At 37.0% G+C, this 15,176-nt stretch overlaps 1 protein-coding gene across 5 annotated transcripts in view; it reads right to left on the reverse strand.

The window, feature by feature from the left end:
* Positions 1–14,916, reverse strand: part of LOC124589808 (sex-regulated protein janus-A-like) — a 48,566-nt gene extending 33,650 nt beyond the window's left edge. The window contains exons 1-2 of one of the 5 annotated variants that reach the window (XM_047131599.1): positions 14,834–14,916; positions 5,025–5,160 (exon numbers count right to left, since the gene is read on the reverse strand). In XM_047131599.1, the coding sequence (XP_046987555.1) occupies positions 5,025–5,153 (129 nt within the window). In that variant the 5' untranslated portion in view covers positions 5,154–5,160; positions 14,834–14,916. Of the gene's footprint in view, positions 1–5,024; positions 5,161–13,504; positions 13,531–14,112; positions 14,332–14,471; positions 14,596–14,833 lie in introns of those variants that run through there. The other 4 variants (XM_047131597.1, XM_047131600.1, XM_047131598.1 and 1 more) reach the window with 4 other exon arrangements.
* Between the last annotated feature and the right edge of the window lie 260 nt (positions 14,917–15,176).

Below are 15,176 nucleotides of genomic sequence, written 5' to 3' on the forward strand. Positions count from 1 at the left end.
TTTAAGCGTAATGTGGCATAAACACACACAGAACTCATCTTGCCCATATCAGTCTCACAGAGTTACATGCACACGAAAATTCAAAAATTTGAAAAATTACCTGAAAAACATGGATTTTATGAGTGTGGTAGCACAAAAGGGACAAGTGATATCCAAGCCAAATTTCAAACACTGCATAAGTAGACCATAATATAATGAGTGGCAAAATTTCAACTTGTTCTTGCAAGGCATTTGTATACAATAAAAGTTGACAGATTTATTTGATTACATTTCTTTTAACACGATTTAGCAAGTAACAGTCATGATGCAGACAGCTCGTTTCAGATAAAGCAATTGTTGGGAACCATTAGGCAACAGAAAATTAAACAATGGTAGTTTTCAGGGCCAGAGTCGGTCATTGTTAGGCAGGAACAAAAAACGAAACAAGCAACAATTACAGATTACTCGTGTTTTTAAGATTCTAGTTCAGACTGGTTAGCACTGTTGTGGAAAATCAGTATGGAGGCAGAAGAGTGTACAAGTGGTGCTTTTGTTCAAACAAGTTGCAGTATTGGTAGAGCACAAGCATCTGAATGTCATAAAACAATATATGGAACAAAATGTGGCATTCGCTTTGTACTGTATGATCTGGATGAATCGGACCAAGATTTGTTGCTATGGAGATCCAGGATACACCCCCACAAGAAGTACAGTTCCAGGAAACTTTAGTGTTTATCATCATCATATGAAAATGTTTCTGGATAAGTATTCTTTCCTATAAAGAAGTTGTTTTGATCCATTTCGGATTCATAAGAAGAGAGTGAAGTGTAGCCTCAGAGAAATTGATATAAAATCAGCATTGAAAGTGAATCAGTGCATGGGACTTAACATGAAACCAGGACAAAAGTTATGTTCCAGGTGTGTTACACTGCTAAAAAATGAAGAATATTCTGATAATTTACATGACAGTGACAAAGAGTATAAGCCACCTACAACCACAGTGGATGAGCAATTAAATACTTCAGTGACTGCTCTTGGTTTGTCTCCCATGAAGACACACAAAGTTGGGAAAAGAGACAGGCCCAGCTATGGTAGAAGAAAACTACAAGAAGCTCAAATGGAATTAAAACACCAAATAGCTGATACACTAATGGTGGAAGAGGAAGAACTATCTGCTCCAAAGGAACAGAAATCATGCCAGAAATGCTCCGATTTGGACAAAATTGTGCATGATTTGAAAGAAAAATTTGCCATATCCACACGCCAGAAAAAAGTAGCTACACTGCAAAGGAATTCAATGTTTCCACATATATGGTAAAGCAAGCTAGGAAAATAAAAGCAACCCAAGGAGTGCTTCCACAACTTCGGCAGCTCAGGGTAAGCATTTGAGTTCAGAAATAAAGGTGCTAGTGTCGGAGTTTTATGAAAATAATGACTACAGCCAAATAATGCCTAGAAAAAAAGACTATGTAACGCTGAAAATGGGAAATGTACGTGTACAGATGCAAAAAAGACTGTTGCTATGCAACACATCAGAACTATATGTAGAACTCAAGGAATAGTATCCCAATACCAAAGTAGGTTTATCATCTTTTTTCAATCTTCGGCCAAAATGGGTTGTGCCTGTAAGTGCAAGGGGCACACATAATGTTTGTGTATGTGAGACCCATCAAAATGCTAAGCTGATGTTTGCTGCTATAAAGGATTCTGGTCTAGATTACAAAGGTGCGATGAAGCTGCTAGTGTGTGACATCAGTTCCTACCAGAGCATGACACAGGTGTGAAAAGTGTCCTGGTAAGGCAAATCTTGCAGAACACATGAATAACAAACTGTATGGTGAACTCCTTACGGATGACGATGAACTTATTTCTTATAAACAATGGACACACATGGATCGCACAAGTTTGAAACAAAGCAAAGTACAGTGGAAGATTTTGTTGAAATGTGTTGTCAAAAAACGGACAAACTGACCACACACAGCTTCACAGCAACAGCACAATCGGCTTATCTCCAGTTTTGTAAGGATAATTTGAAACAAGATGAAATTATAGTAATACTAGACTTTTCTGAAAATTATGCATTTATAGTTCAAGATGCCATCCAAGCATATCATTGGCACAACAGTCAAGCAACTCTCCAGCCATTTGAGATTTACTATAGAGGTGAATCAGGTGATGTGCCTGTCATGAACTTGTGTGTTTTTAGTGACTGTTTAATTCATGATAAAATTGTAGTTCATGTCCACATTCGCACTGTCATGACGTGTAAAAAACAAGCTGCCTCACATACATTTTGCAAAGTACTTCAGTGATGGGGCAGCTAGTCAGTACAAAAACTGTAAAAATCTCAAAAATTTATGCATGCATTACCATGATTTTCAGATTCACGCAGAATGGAATTTTTTTGCAACAAGTCATGGTAAAAATGTAAGTGATGGTATTGGTGCTACCATTAAGTGCATGGCATCACGAGCTAGTCTGCAGCACCCTACAGAAGGTCACATTCTAACACCTCTTCAATTATTTACCTGGGTACAGAAAAATATCTCTAGCATACAATCATTTTATGTTTCGAAACATGAGGTGAAATCAGTCGAAGAGTTGCTAAAAAGCAGACTAGAACACATTAAAACTGTTGCAGACACAAGGATCCATCATCAATTCTCTCCAGCGGACTCTGACAATGTGCAGATGAGCAGACTGTCCGGTTATAACTATAGGTTCATGCACAACATGTGTCTTCACAGTGTGTCTGACTCAGGATTCAGAAGCAAAAGCAGCAACATACAACCAGGTTGCTATGTTATTGCTGTTTATGATGACAAATGGTACTTAGGATGTGTTGCAGAGTGCTGTGAAGCAGAAGGTGATGTATTTGTGAACTTCATGGCACCAGCAGGACCAGCAAGATATTTCATTGGCCATGTTTGGCAGATAGGTGTTGGATTCCTTTTGAACATATTCTTATGACAATTTCAGTTCCTACCACAGTGTCAGGAAGACAGTATAATATGCCACTCAATGTACAGAGTACAGTAGGTGAAGTGTGGGAGAACGTCTGTTCGACGTACAATCGACTGGTTTTTAGCAGTTAAGGTGCAGTAAACATTAATGATAGGTTGTGTTAATCTCTCTATATGTTGTTGCTTAGTGATTAAAACAGTCATGGGAGAGGATAAAAAGAGGCAGAACAGTTTACGATATGTTTTTACAAAATTGTGTTGTGGAACAATGGCCACATCACCAAATACATCTGTCAACTTCCCTTGTACACAAATGTCTTGCAATATGATGTTGAAATTTTGAGATATATACCGTTATGGTCTACTTATGCAGTGTGTGAAATTTGGCTTGGGTACCACTTATCCCTTTTGTGCTACCACACTTTGAAAATCCATGTTTTTCAGGTAATTTCTCAAATTTTTGTATTTTCGTGTACATGTAACTGAATTTTTGTGACTGATATGGGCATGATGAGTTCTGTGTGTATTTGGGCCACATTAAGTTTACCACAAAAAAATTTATACCCTTTTTGAGTGAATTATATTTGGCACAGAAGGCACCTACCATATGTACCTTTTAACGTATTACATTTTTAATCACATTTTGGATTTTTTTATTTTCCCTCAGAAATTTGTTGGTGTTTTGATTCATAGTGTGTGTTCTCTAAGTGGATGTTACTGGGTTGTTAAAATTTCACTGGACGGTGCGGAATAGTTCCAAAGTTATTAAGACCTGAAGTTGGGTCTGAAGATAGATTGCCAGATGCGGGTTACATTTTCTGGGTCACGCCACCTTCTTTCACAAGTCATAATTCTGGAACTAATTGGCAGGGGAAACTAATACTTTGAACGTGAGTGTTCCACACATGGTAGAATTAGTGTACTGAATTTCAGTCAAATCTGTGACTAAGAGGTGGAGCTCCAGGTTAACTGACATGGAATGACCATTAGAATGTGTTAAAAATGTTCAGAAACTGACAGGGATGCATTTCAAAGTCATATGAATAATCGATAAACCAACAACCTAACGTGCGCTGGATGCTAGTTGCTTTGTGAAACAAGATTTTTTCCCCCCTCAAGAATATGAATTTGACCCCCCCCCCCCCCCAACCCCTCGATTTGGGCCTCCTGCGCATGCATAAATCTGGCAGCTTGGGCGCTCCAGTAAAATTTTTCCCGGTAGCATCTAGCTGCTTGCTGCGACTGCTTACACAGCCAACAGCGACATTTCCGTAGCCAGAAGCTGGAGAAGGTACTGCTCAACTGTGCATGCGCATGATCCCGCTCGTAACTGCTAAAACGAATCCAACGTAAACAGTTGTGACGTCACGTTCAGCGGAGGCAATTTGTTGTTAGGAAGCATTGCACAGCCTTCCTAAAGCCTTTGACACATTCTGCTGTTGGCAGACACTTGTATGAGCACTGTTTTGTTGCTGTATATGGTGCATTTCCCTTGCAATTTAAGTTTTATTTTCATTTTTTCTCTCGTTCATGTTTTACTGCTGCAGTATCGGGACACAGTAATATCCTTTGTTAAAGTATCGGTCCTTACCAATCAAAATTACAAAAATTGAACTGAAAACAAAAAAATGAAAAATTTCCAGAATTCTAAAAAATTCCCGGGTTTTTCCCAGATCTCTCGGGTCATATACACCCTTCATCTCCATGAAGCAATGTTCTTAGCAATAAAACAACATAGTTACCCTTCTTTGAACGCTTTTTCACATCCTCTGTCAACGCTATCTGGCAAGGATACCATAGCACACAGGGTCATAACTGTGTAGCTCAACAGTGTTTCAGTGAAAATCTTTTGTGTATTTTCAATTGTATCGCCATCCACCATCTCACTTCAACTTAACAGTAAACAGTGAAACACTATTTTATGCAGATAACCAACCAACCTTAGGCTACAATTCCCCACTGCAAGTCACTGACATCAATAGAAAAATTCAACTGAAAAAATTGAAAAATGATGCTAAGGACTGTCTCTCAAATAATAATGTATCACCAAGTAGACCAAATATTAGTTTACCAGTTACTGACCACTAATTTGCTTGGTTCTTTGCCATCAGGACCCTCTGGACCAAAGACACGTATTAGAACATACTTAAATGTTCCTTCTGGGTCGATATCCACATCAGGAACGGCGGCAAGCTTCTCTGCTGCTGTCATTAGTGTCCTGTTAAACAGATGTTAAAATTATTCCAGAAATATTTATATACAACAGGTGAGAGAAGAATAGGGATGCAGTCACAATGTAAACAATACAATTCTGCATCTAAAATTTATACTGGAAACAATGTTTCTTTCAGAGAAATAATGATCTAATATTTGGATTTTGAAATGTGTGTCTATTAAGTGAATGCAGGCATTCCGTGGGAGATCATACACCATCCTAAACATAAAACTATCAATTAATTGTATCCAAAGCCATACAATTACACAGAGAGAGAATCGCATCCTCATAGAAAGAATTCACTGGGTGAATTCCTTCATGTTTGGTGGACACAAAGATATTTTTTTTTAAAATTATTGGTTATCGTTTAGAAAGAGCAGCCATTTTTGTTTCCGGCTGCAAGCATTCTTTCACTTTTATAAGTGTCCGTGGTTTTTTAAATTATTCAGTAATGGATTGCCCCAAACCTTTCATATAAGAAGTATTTATTTCAGCAGAAACTGGACTATAAATTAAAACCATGATCACCCTGCTGAATGTATTCCTTCATACACTTTTAATGTCTCAAATTTGTTGGTTGCAAATTTAAAAAACCCATTTTTAATATTATTTTACCAAAGAGTAATTGCTTAGCCTTAATACATTTTGTGCTATTACATTACTCAGTAGAGATACCTTTTTTTTTTTTAGAAACAATTATGACAAGCGTATACTTAAAAACATTTTAAAAACATGTTTTGAATTTTTTCATTCTTTGGCCTGCAAATATCTTTGTTAATGGACCAGATATAAATCTGAAAGTTACACACTTAATAGACCTTTATGATATAAAACTTCTGTATAAATTTCAACCTTGAGATTCCGTGGGCGAATAAAAATTACAAATGATTCAAAAATACGTTTATTAATGTTTGCAATATCTGGGCTGATGGAAAAAGTGTATAAATTACATAATTTAAAAATATCTAGGATAACTTTTTTAAAAAATGAGACAATTCATTACATTATCACGTTCTCAACTTATTTGTTTTTACTAGTTCTTCACTAAACAACAGAGATATTTCTTCATTCATTTTGGGCACTGGCTTAAATGTTCGCCTAGTCACCGTCATTAATTTCAGGGAAGAAGACAGCTCCTTCAATGCATTTTCAACGGGCCTCTCGAATTGATCCTTTTCAAATTTTTTAAGTGGGGTTCTTGGTGCTGGTAAAATGTAACATCCACATCTTGGTTTTGACGAGCAATGTTACCAACTTTGGCAATCCACCACTGTTTGCCATAGACACAAGCTACTATGTCCTTACTTTTGAAGTGTCAGTGGTACAAGTTTTCCACAGTGATGACGTTCACTATCAGAGGATGCCGCGACGTGAACTTACAGTTGAGCAAGTTGTATGACTGAGGAATAAAACAATGAAAAGATCGGGTGCCTTTCTTCTTCCGACAAGTTTTGAGTCTTTCCTCCAAGACATTGGCATAGAGTTTTCATATTTCCTCACATTTAATGAAGCATAAGTAATCCCTTTTACCTGTTCTTCACAGAATTTGAACATTTCTAGAGGTGTCGAGATTTGGTTCTCATAGGTCCGTTGCAGACTAGCTTTTGTGACAGCTTGCTTTGTTGTACCCTTGATGCCATCACACTCTTTTCTTCTCATGGCATGATGCAAAAAAGTGCTATTCTGCATCAAGCCAACAGTATTTCTTTCTTTGAGAAAGGAGATGTTAATATTTGTTTGCTTTTATATTGGCTTGCAGCACCATCAGAGAAGTACATCAGTTTGTTTATGGAATTGTTGTGCTGTTTTATGTAGTTTGTTGACTGCAGGTGAAAAACATGCACTGCTGTAGCTTTGTGTTCAAGGTAATCATTTACAACACAAAAACTATGACTCTAGTTTATCTGGATCTTTATAACATAACACAAATGGACAAACTGTGGCCTGTTTGTTTACCTAGTGGTGCCCTTGTATTTCACTTGAACAACAAAGGAACAGTTTTCAGAAAAGTCGGCAAGAACTACACATTCATCAACTGCCAAAGTTTGCTTTTGTCCTTCAGAGATTTATCCTGACTTTGGCAATTAAATGACGCATTATCGAGTTTTCAAGGTTAGTTACCAACACTTAAAAAAACTCTTCTCGTGGTTTTGAGACTCCATTGTTCAGCTGCACACTTCAAGGGCTCATTATTAACTAATTGTGAGTGAACAGATGTTGGTGGAAGGGGGAATACGACAACACAAAGATTTGTACAGGCTTGTCTACATCTACATGGATACTCTGCAAATCACATTTAAGTGCCTAGCAGAGGGTTCATCGAACCACCTTCGCAATTCTCTATTATTCCAATCTCGTATAGTGCGCAGAAAGAAGGAACATCTATATCTTTTCTGTATGAGCTCTGATTTCCCTTATTCTATCGTGGTGATCGTTCCTCCCTATGTAGGTCAGTGTCAACAAAATATTTTCGCATTCGAAGGAGAAAGTTGGTGATTGGAATTTTATGAGAAGATTCCATCGCAACAAAAAACGCCTTTCTTTTAATGATGTTCAACCCAAATCCATTATCGTTTCTGTGACACTCTCTTCCATATTTCGTGACAATACAAAACGAGCTGCCCTTCTTTGAACTTTTTCAATGTACTCCGTCAGTCCTATCTGGCAAGGATCCCACACCACGCAGCAATATTCTAAACGAGGACGGACAAGCATAGAGTAGGCAATCTCCTTAGTACTGCCAATAAAATGCAGTCTTTGGTTAGCCTTCCTCACAATATTTTCTGTGTGTTACTTCCAATTTAAGCTTGATATCATAAAGATCCATTAAGTGTGTAATTTTCAGATTTTTATCTGCTCTCCTTACAAAGATATTGCAGGTCAAAGAATGAAAAAATTCAAAAAATCCATTTTTTAAAAATAGTGTACACTTTGTGTAAGCTTCTCACTATTAGAAGTAGTTATACTGTGTAGTGCAACAGCACAATAAATATTAAGGCTGAGAAATTACTCTTACTTGGGAAAATACAATTAGGATAGATAAAAAATCTACTCACCAAGTGGCAGCAGAACTCACATATAGAAGACAGAAGAGGGATGAAGGAAAAGGACTGCAGAGGTCTAGGATAATGGGTAGATATCGGGAAAGTCACTCAGAACAGCAGGTCACAGGAGACTTACTGTAAGCAACGTCTTTCCTTCTCATCCCGTACGGCAAGTCTCCTCTGACCCGCGGTTCTGGGTTACTTTCCCAATATCTACCCCTTTTCCTAGACCTCTCCAGTCTTTCTCCTTCACCCCATTACTTCCCCTTCCACCCTTCTGCCTGAAGAAGGAGCCACTGGCTTCAAAAGCTTGCCAATTACAACCGTCTTTTACATGTGTGTTCTGCCGCCGCTTGGTGAGTAGAATTTTTATCTATCCAATTAAATAGTTTAAAGAATGAGTTTTTTTTAGCTTGCAATCAACAAGTTTGAGCCATTAAAAGTATATTAAGGAATACATTCAGCATAGTTATCAAGGTTTTAATTTATAGTCCAGTTAATGATTCTTATTTGAAATGTCTGGGGCAACTCAGTACTGAATACTTTTAAAAAAACCACAGATGCCTGTAAAAACAAAAAATAGCCACTGTTTCTAAATGTTAACAATAAAAAAATTATAAATGTTTTTAAACCCATTAAACATTCAGGAATTCATCCAGCAAATATCAAATTTTATCTCAAATGACCGAACGACTAGTTAGTTTTTTCCCTGACCCACTAGTCCTAGCTTTCATAACAGAAATCTTGATTTTATCAATACCAACTGTCTGCTTTCACCTATCACATCATCAAAATGCTGGACATAAATCACTCATCGAAATCAACCACACACTGCAATGAGAATTTTATCTATTCTCATAACGAAACAATCATAGGCTTCACCAACTTGCATTTAAAAATAATCCAGAAGCAAAATAAATATGGAAAAAAATGACATACTGTTTTAGAGATAAGGGATCTAACATTCTTTTATATATTTTTTGACATAATCTCACAAGCATTTCACAACGCTGTATCCAATTTTGACAAACCAGCTGTCGCCTTTAGGGTAAAGGCACATACTGGTTTCCATTCTCTTCTCAACAACATTGAACACAACAGCAGAAACAGATCTATATCTACTGTCGGCTTCAGCACATGACTTTAGTCTGCGGACGACCACTGACTGGTTGACACTAAGTATGGCATTGTGAAACAACCCATGTGTTCATGTGGAAGTTTTGTGCATGGATATCACACACACCACATCAGTAGCATGCTACCAGTCAAAGGCAGTGTCAGTAGATTCAATTAAACCTTCAGAACTCGGCATTAGGGAAGCATCTGATTTAATCCATCTGCTTTGACCCACGACATCATCAATATAACAGAAATGCCTACGTCCAGAGTATACAAAATGTCGACAATATTGTCACTATGTACACATGTCAACAAACCTGCAGAAAAATAGTAACAGTGAAAGTAATTTTACTTCAACGATAAAATGAAATTAAAGAACAACCGCAGGAAATAGGGGGTCTAGGACAGGGACAAGCTAAATTTAACAATACAAAACATCACATCACCCCAAAAAAAGGCTCAACTTACAACATAATGCTACAGCCACAAAGCCAGCAGGAATCTTACAGTTCACTCGACCTATATAGCTCAAACCAAGCCCACAATACCAAAAAACCAATATCTGCAATAGTGAAAAGGGCACTTATGCAGTTTAGGGGGTACATGCACTGATCACGAGAAAAGTATTTTTGAAGGGAACGCGTATTTCTGAAGATATAAGCATATGTATGCACAGAATACAAAAAAAAGAAGAAGTAGCAGAAGGACCCATTAACGGTCTGCTTTCACCAACTTATTCATGTTGCCAATGTGCTGCAGACACTTTAATATATTTCTTCACAGAGTTCTTTACCCATAGGTATTGCTTACGGTTTCATAAATCCAAACCGTGATAGCTATTGTTGGCTTTGCATATTGTTGCATATGGTATATTTCCCAGTTGCTCAAAGTTATGTAGCTTGATTAGTGCGCCCAACAACCTATATTTTTCTGTTGAGGCTGTCTGTTTTGAAGTCTCGTATAAAATTTTCCAGATTTGAGTGACTTTGTAATGGAAGATTTATACCATGTTACGGAGAACACCCAAAGCTTTATACAATGGGCTAGGCAACAAGGTCTTTTGAAGAACAATTTGGTGTGTGAAAATGGGTATTGTGTTGGATACAACGAGATGAAGCTGGAGAAAACTACAGGGAAAGATGTCGAAATTTGGCGCTGCTCCGTTGGCAAGGACTGTAGAAAGAAATGTTCCATCAGGAAAATGTCATTTTTTGCTGGCAGTCATTTAGACATTTCTAAAATTTTGCGACTGTCTTACATGTGGGCTTTCAAACTCAATAAGCAAAAGTTTTTAATGAGTGAGCTCCAAATTGGCAGTGAGCACACTGGTCGATTGGTGCCAATTTTGTAGGGATATCTGCCATGAATATTTCTTAATTCAGCCAATAGTTTTGGGTGGCCCTTGCCATACTGTTGAAATAGACGAGAGCTGCTTTGTCAGGAGAAAGTGCCATTGAGGTCATACGGGGCCGGAGCAATGGGTCTTTGGTGGTTATCACGTTGAGGCAAAGCCAAGCTTTATGGTTGCTGTGCTACCCATTTGCTGCCAATTTTGCAACAGTATGTTTTGCCTGGAACCACAGTAGTTTCTGATTTGTGGGAAGCTTACAACACCATAGGTAACTTGGGCTACAATCATCTGGCTGTTAATCATTCGCTTTATTTTGTCAATCCCTTTACAAACGCAACCACAAATCACATGGAGTCAGTCTGTCAAAAAGCTAAAGAAAAAAATATAAGGCGTTTCGGAACTCACCGTGCTATGCTGAATAACTACCTGGCGAAATTTCTCTGGCGTCAACGTTTTGGGGAAAATCCATTCCACAATTTCATTGAGCATGTTCGAAAAATCTATCCTAATGCTGCAAATTAACTCGAGGTAGCTGTTTTTATCTAATCTGTGATTCGAGCCTTAATGTATATCTGTGCAAAATAAACAAATTGATTTCTTGAGAAAATTATGTTATTAAATCCATCTCTTTTTGAAAAAATAATTAAAAAAAATAGTTTTTGAAGTTCCGTGCATACATATGCAATACATCATTTTTGATAAAAATAATTTTTTTTTTTTGAGACAGTTTTTTGGCATCCAAATGAAAATATGTACTTTTTTGGTGACGAGTGCATCAGATATGACTGTAACACTCAAGTTTTGAAATACAAAGTTTTTTGGTATTCTGCACATATATATGCTTATATCATCAGAAATAGGTGTTTCCTTCAAAAATAGGTACTTTTCTCGTGATCAGCGCATGTACTCCCTAAACTAAGTGCCACGAAAAGCAGAATCGGATGTTTCCCTCGACCTAGACAGCTGAAATGAAGCCCTGATATCAAGGAACCAATAGCTACAACTCCAAAGAGTGGAATCAGACATTTCCCTTGACCTATGGAGCTCAAATGCAGCTCTCAATACCTACCAGCAATAATAATAATAATAAAATAATAATGAAAACAATGTAAACTTCACACACCTACATAACTCAAAAAACATCACAAAAACCAAAACCTTCAATTCGAAAACGCAAAAACTCCTATATAGGCTACACCAGATCAATTAAAACCAACCGAAGTACGATAAACAGACAGAACATCAGTATTACTACAGAATAAAACCAAAATAAAAGTTTATTACCAAAAAAAAGCCTGCAACAAAATCACCTAGGTTGACCGCCACTACCACTACACACACACACACACACACACACACACACACATCCCAAACTAATCGACCCTAACAAAATGCCACGCACATAAAAAACCCTCACTGAAAAATGCAAAGATTTCCAAATCCACATTGCAGCACTGGCTACCCAGACTCAAATAAACCCATGTTACAACAGTGATAACCAAGACTTGAATGAACCCAACACCACATGTTAAACTCAACATGTGAAGATCCACTACCAGAGGGCGCCATCAAATACAACAACCTGACATCTACAAACACAAACCAATTCAAAAACACACACACCATTATGTCATGGGTAAAGGAGACGGGTGGAATTGAACACTTCCAATGGCCCCTTAACTTAGTTCCTACCTCACGCAGACAGACAGGTTGTGAGGGCAAGGATGAATAGTTCTGAAAGATAAGATTAGCGTTACACTTTTAAAAGTGTTAATCGGCAGTAGAACCTCCTGGGATTTTGCTTCCTTGACTGTCAGTAGTGACCAGCCATACTGTCTTTTCATAAAACAATTCCTTAATAACTTCATTGTTTAATATGTGGATTCTTGCACTGATGTCACCTCATGTGTAAGATTGTTCCCCCTATTGTTATGTAGGCAACAAACTTCAACTCTAAGACATAATATCATGATACATAAAAAGATTTTTACATTTTAGTCTGCGAACGTGGACACTGACTAAGAAGGCATAGCCTAAAATTGCACTTACTTTAAGTTTTCAAAATGTCACAACCGCTTTCTTCTGTCATTTATCACATCTTTAACCTCTGGCAACAATCTGTTAATATAAAAACTACAAAGCTGCCCCACTGTTTTTAGAGTTCATGTTAAACCACACAGACCTCTCTATAACTGACTGGTTGGAGAAAGGAAAGACAAAGGACACGTTATGAACTGTTGTCTCCAAATCAATCTTTGAAATGCCAACAGCAGGATTAGTTAAAAATGTGATACCAAACTTATGAACAACAATACCCTTAACGTGGTGGAGATATAAGACTCACAGAACCGACCAACTGTTCACGTAACTAATAACATTAGCGAAACAAAAAGCGAGAGACTAACAGGATCTCTGTGGGAAAAGGTAGTTTTGGGCCCGGAATGTTCTTTCTATTAATCCTTCAAACATATTAAAAACTTGAAAATATCAGACCATAATTCAAAAGTGGAGCCTCACACAGTTACTTAAATGTATCTATGGAATGACCTACCAACCCAACCTATCCTAGATGTATGTTTACACTAGTCTACAAATCAGCCTGTCAATGTAAAAGAACACATATATACATCTTGTATACCACAAGCATCCCCCCAGTGCATCACCATCTCCAGCTGGCCTAGACTTAAGTTACACATAGCAAACAATACGGTCTAAGCTACCAGCCACAAAAAATAAACTTCATATTATGATCAAAGCACACAATCAAAATATTTGACCGAAACAAACATAATATCCTAGATGCCGTATGACATCAAAACTTCATATAGGCTACCTATGGCTCATGTTGTTCACTGGACTCCAAACAGATTTAGTATTTTTTTTAACACATTTATTATTTAGTCCTGTTTCTTGAAGAAGTGTCATGAGATTATCATGGTTAACTTTGTTAAATTAACTTCCAAAGATAATATCTTTTTGATAGCGATATTCTTCAATACTGGTTGTTTCTCAGATTCCACACCCACATCAGAATATCAGCTTCGTGCTTTCTGGAGTTTAGATATTAGTTATGATGGCAAGACCTTACCAATGATTTACGCTACAATAAAAATAAAACTTATTCACAATTCTAATTACAATAGCTACACATTTCATGTACCGGTATTCGTAAATACAAATCTTTACATACTTGGTTCAGATGAAATAATGGCAATGTGTCATAGTTATTTCGATGTGAGCAATGAAAATTCACGTAAAACAAGCCTGCGATAAAATGCGTAATAAAATGAATATACCGACATCTAGAGATAAGCATGATTACACATAAAAGGGGTGATTGATTCAGTTCAAATTAAAAATGTGTTTTCAACAAAACCGCAGTCCTACAGAACTGGAGGGGTCCAACGGTAATGGTTTTATTTTTTTAGTGAAATTACATACCGGTACTGGATGTCACTAATTCTCCTGAAACCATCAAATAAATGATTACAAAGTTAATTTACAGGTTTTTCTCCTCCGGAATCCAAAACATCAGACAGTATACATAACAACAATAGTATCAGACAACGAACGAAACTTATTTTAGGACGAATTTTCATCAATTTTGAGACGATATGACTCGTAATAGTCCTGGAGACATCTTTTACAACAATCGAATAATTTGTAGCAGTACACCGATAATAATAACTGCTTGCAACTAGCAAGTAATCGCGCAACCAAACTTCGAACACACAAATAACTTCTTAACACGATACGATTACATAACAATGGACACCATACGCATACTCAAAACAACAAACCTAGATAAACACAGCACTGGATTTCGTACGCCTCCAAATAAACTGCGTTTCAGAGATTGTATTTTAATAAATGAAGACATACCGGAGCAGTGGATTTTAATAATACCGGCAACCAAAGACAACAAAGCAACAGAACTACGCACTAGAACAAGCCAGTTTATTTGTTTAATTTAAAATGTGAAGGAAAAAATGAGTTGTTATTTACTGACATGAATCCATGGCCTTTTAGATTAACATACTGACCTCGAAAGTGGGGGCATTTGATGACAGAATTAAACATCATTATTGACAAAGCCAAGCCAATCCAATAGAGACCGTAGATCTTACACTAATAACTAAACAAGAAATTTCCAGTAACTTACCTCTGCTTATTAGCATTCACTTATAAAAATGTGCACAGTGTGCACTAGAAAAATGTGTAGAAGAATGAAACTCAAGGAAAAAATACGAACTGCTTTGGAAGTAAAGGATACTTATTATAAATGTCACTCTCTTTATCATAAATTTTTCATATCATTTTTACAGCTAAATACTTTGGTTGCTATTATTGGCTCATTGTAATACGAGAGTTTCTTATTTAAATGTAAACAGAACCATTAAACAGAGGCACATTTTCGAAGTGTTGTTTGACTGTTTTAGTCACTCAGTAAAAAACACTTTCCTAAATTCTTTACTAGTTTCAAAAAATGGTTCAAATGGCTCTGA

Source organism: Schistocerca americana, unplaced genomic scaffold (genome assembly GCF_021461395.2).
Source record: "Schistocerca americana isolate TAMUIC-IGC-003095 unplaced genomic scaffold, iqSchAmer2.1 HiC_scaffold_73, whole genome shotgun sequence".
NCBI classification, from domain to species: Eukaryota; Metazoa; Arthropoda; class Insecta; order Orthoptera; family Acrididae; genus Schistocerca; species Schistocerca americana.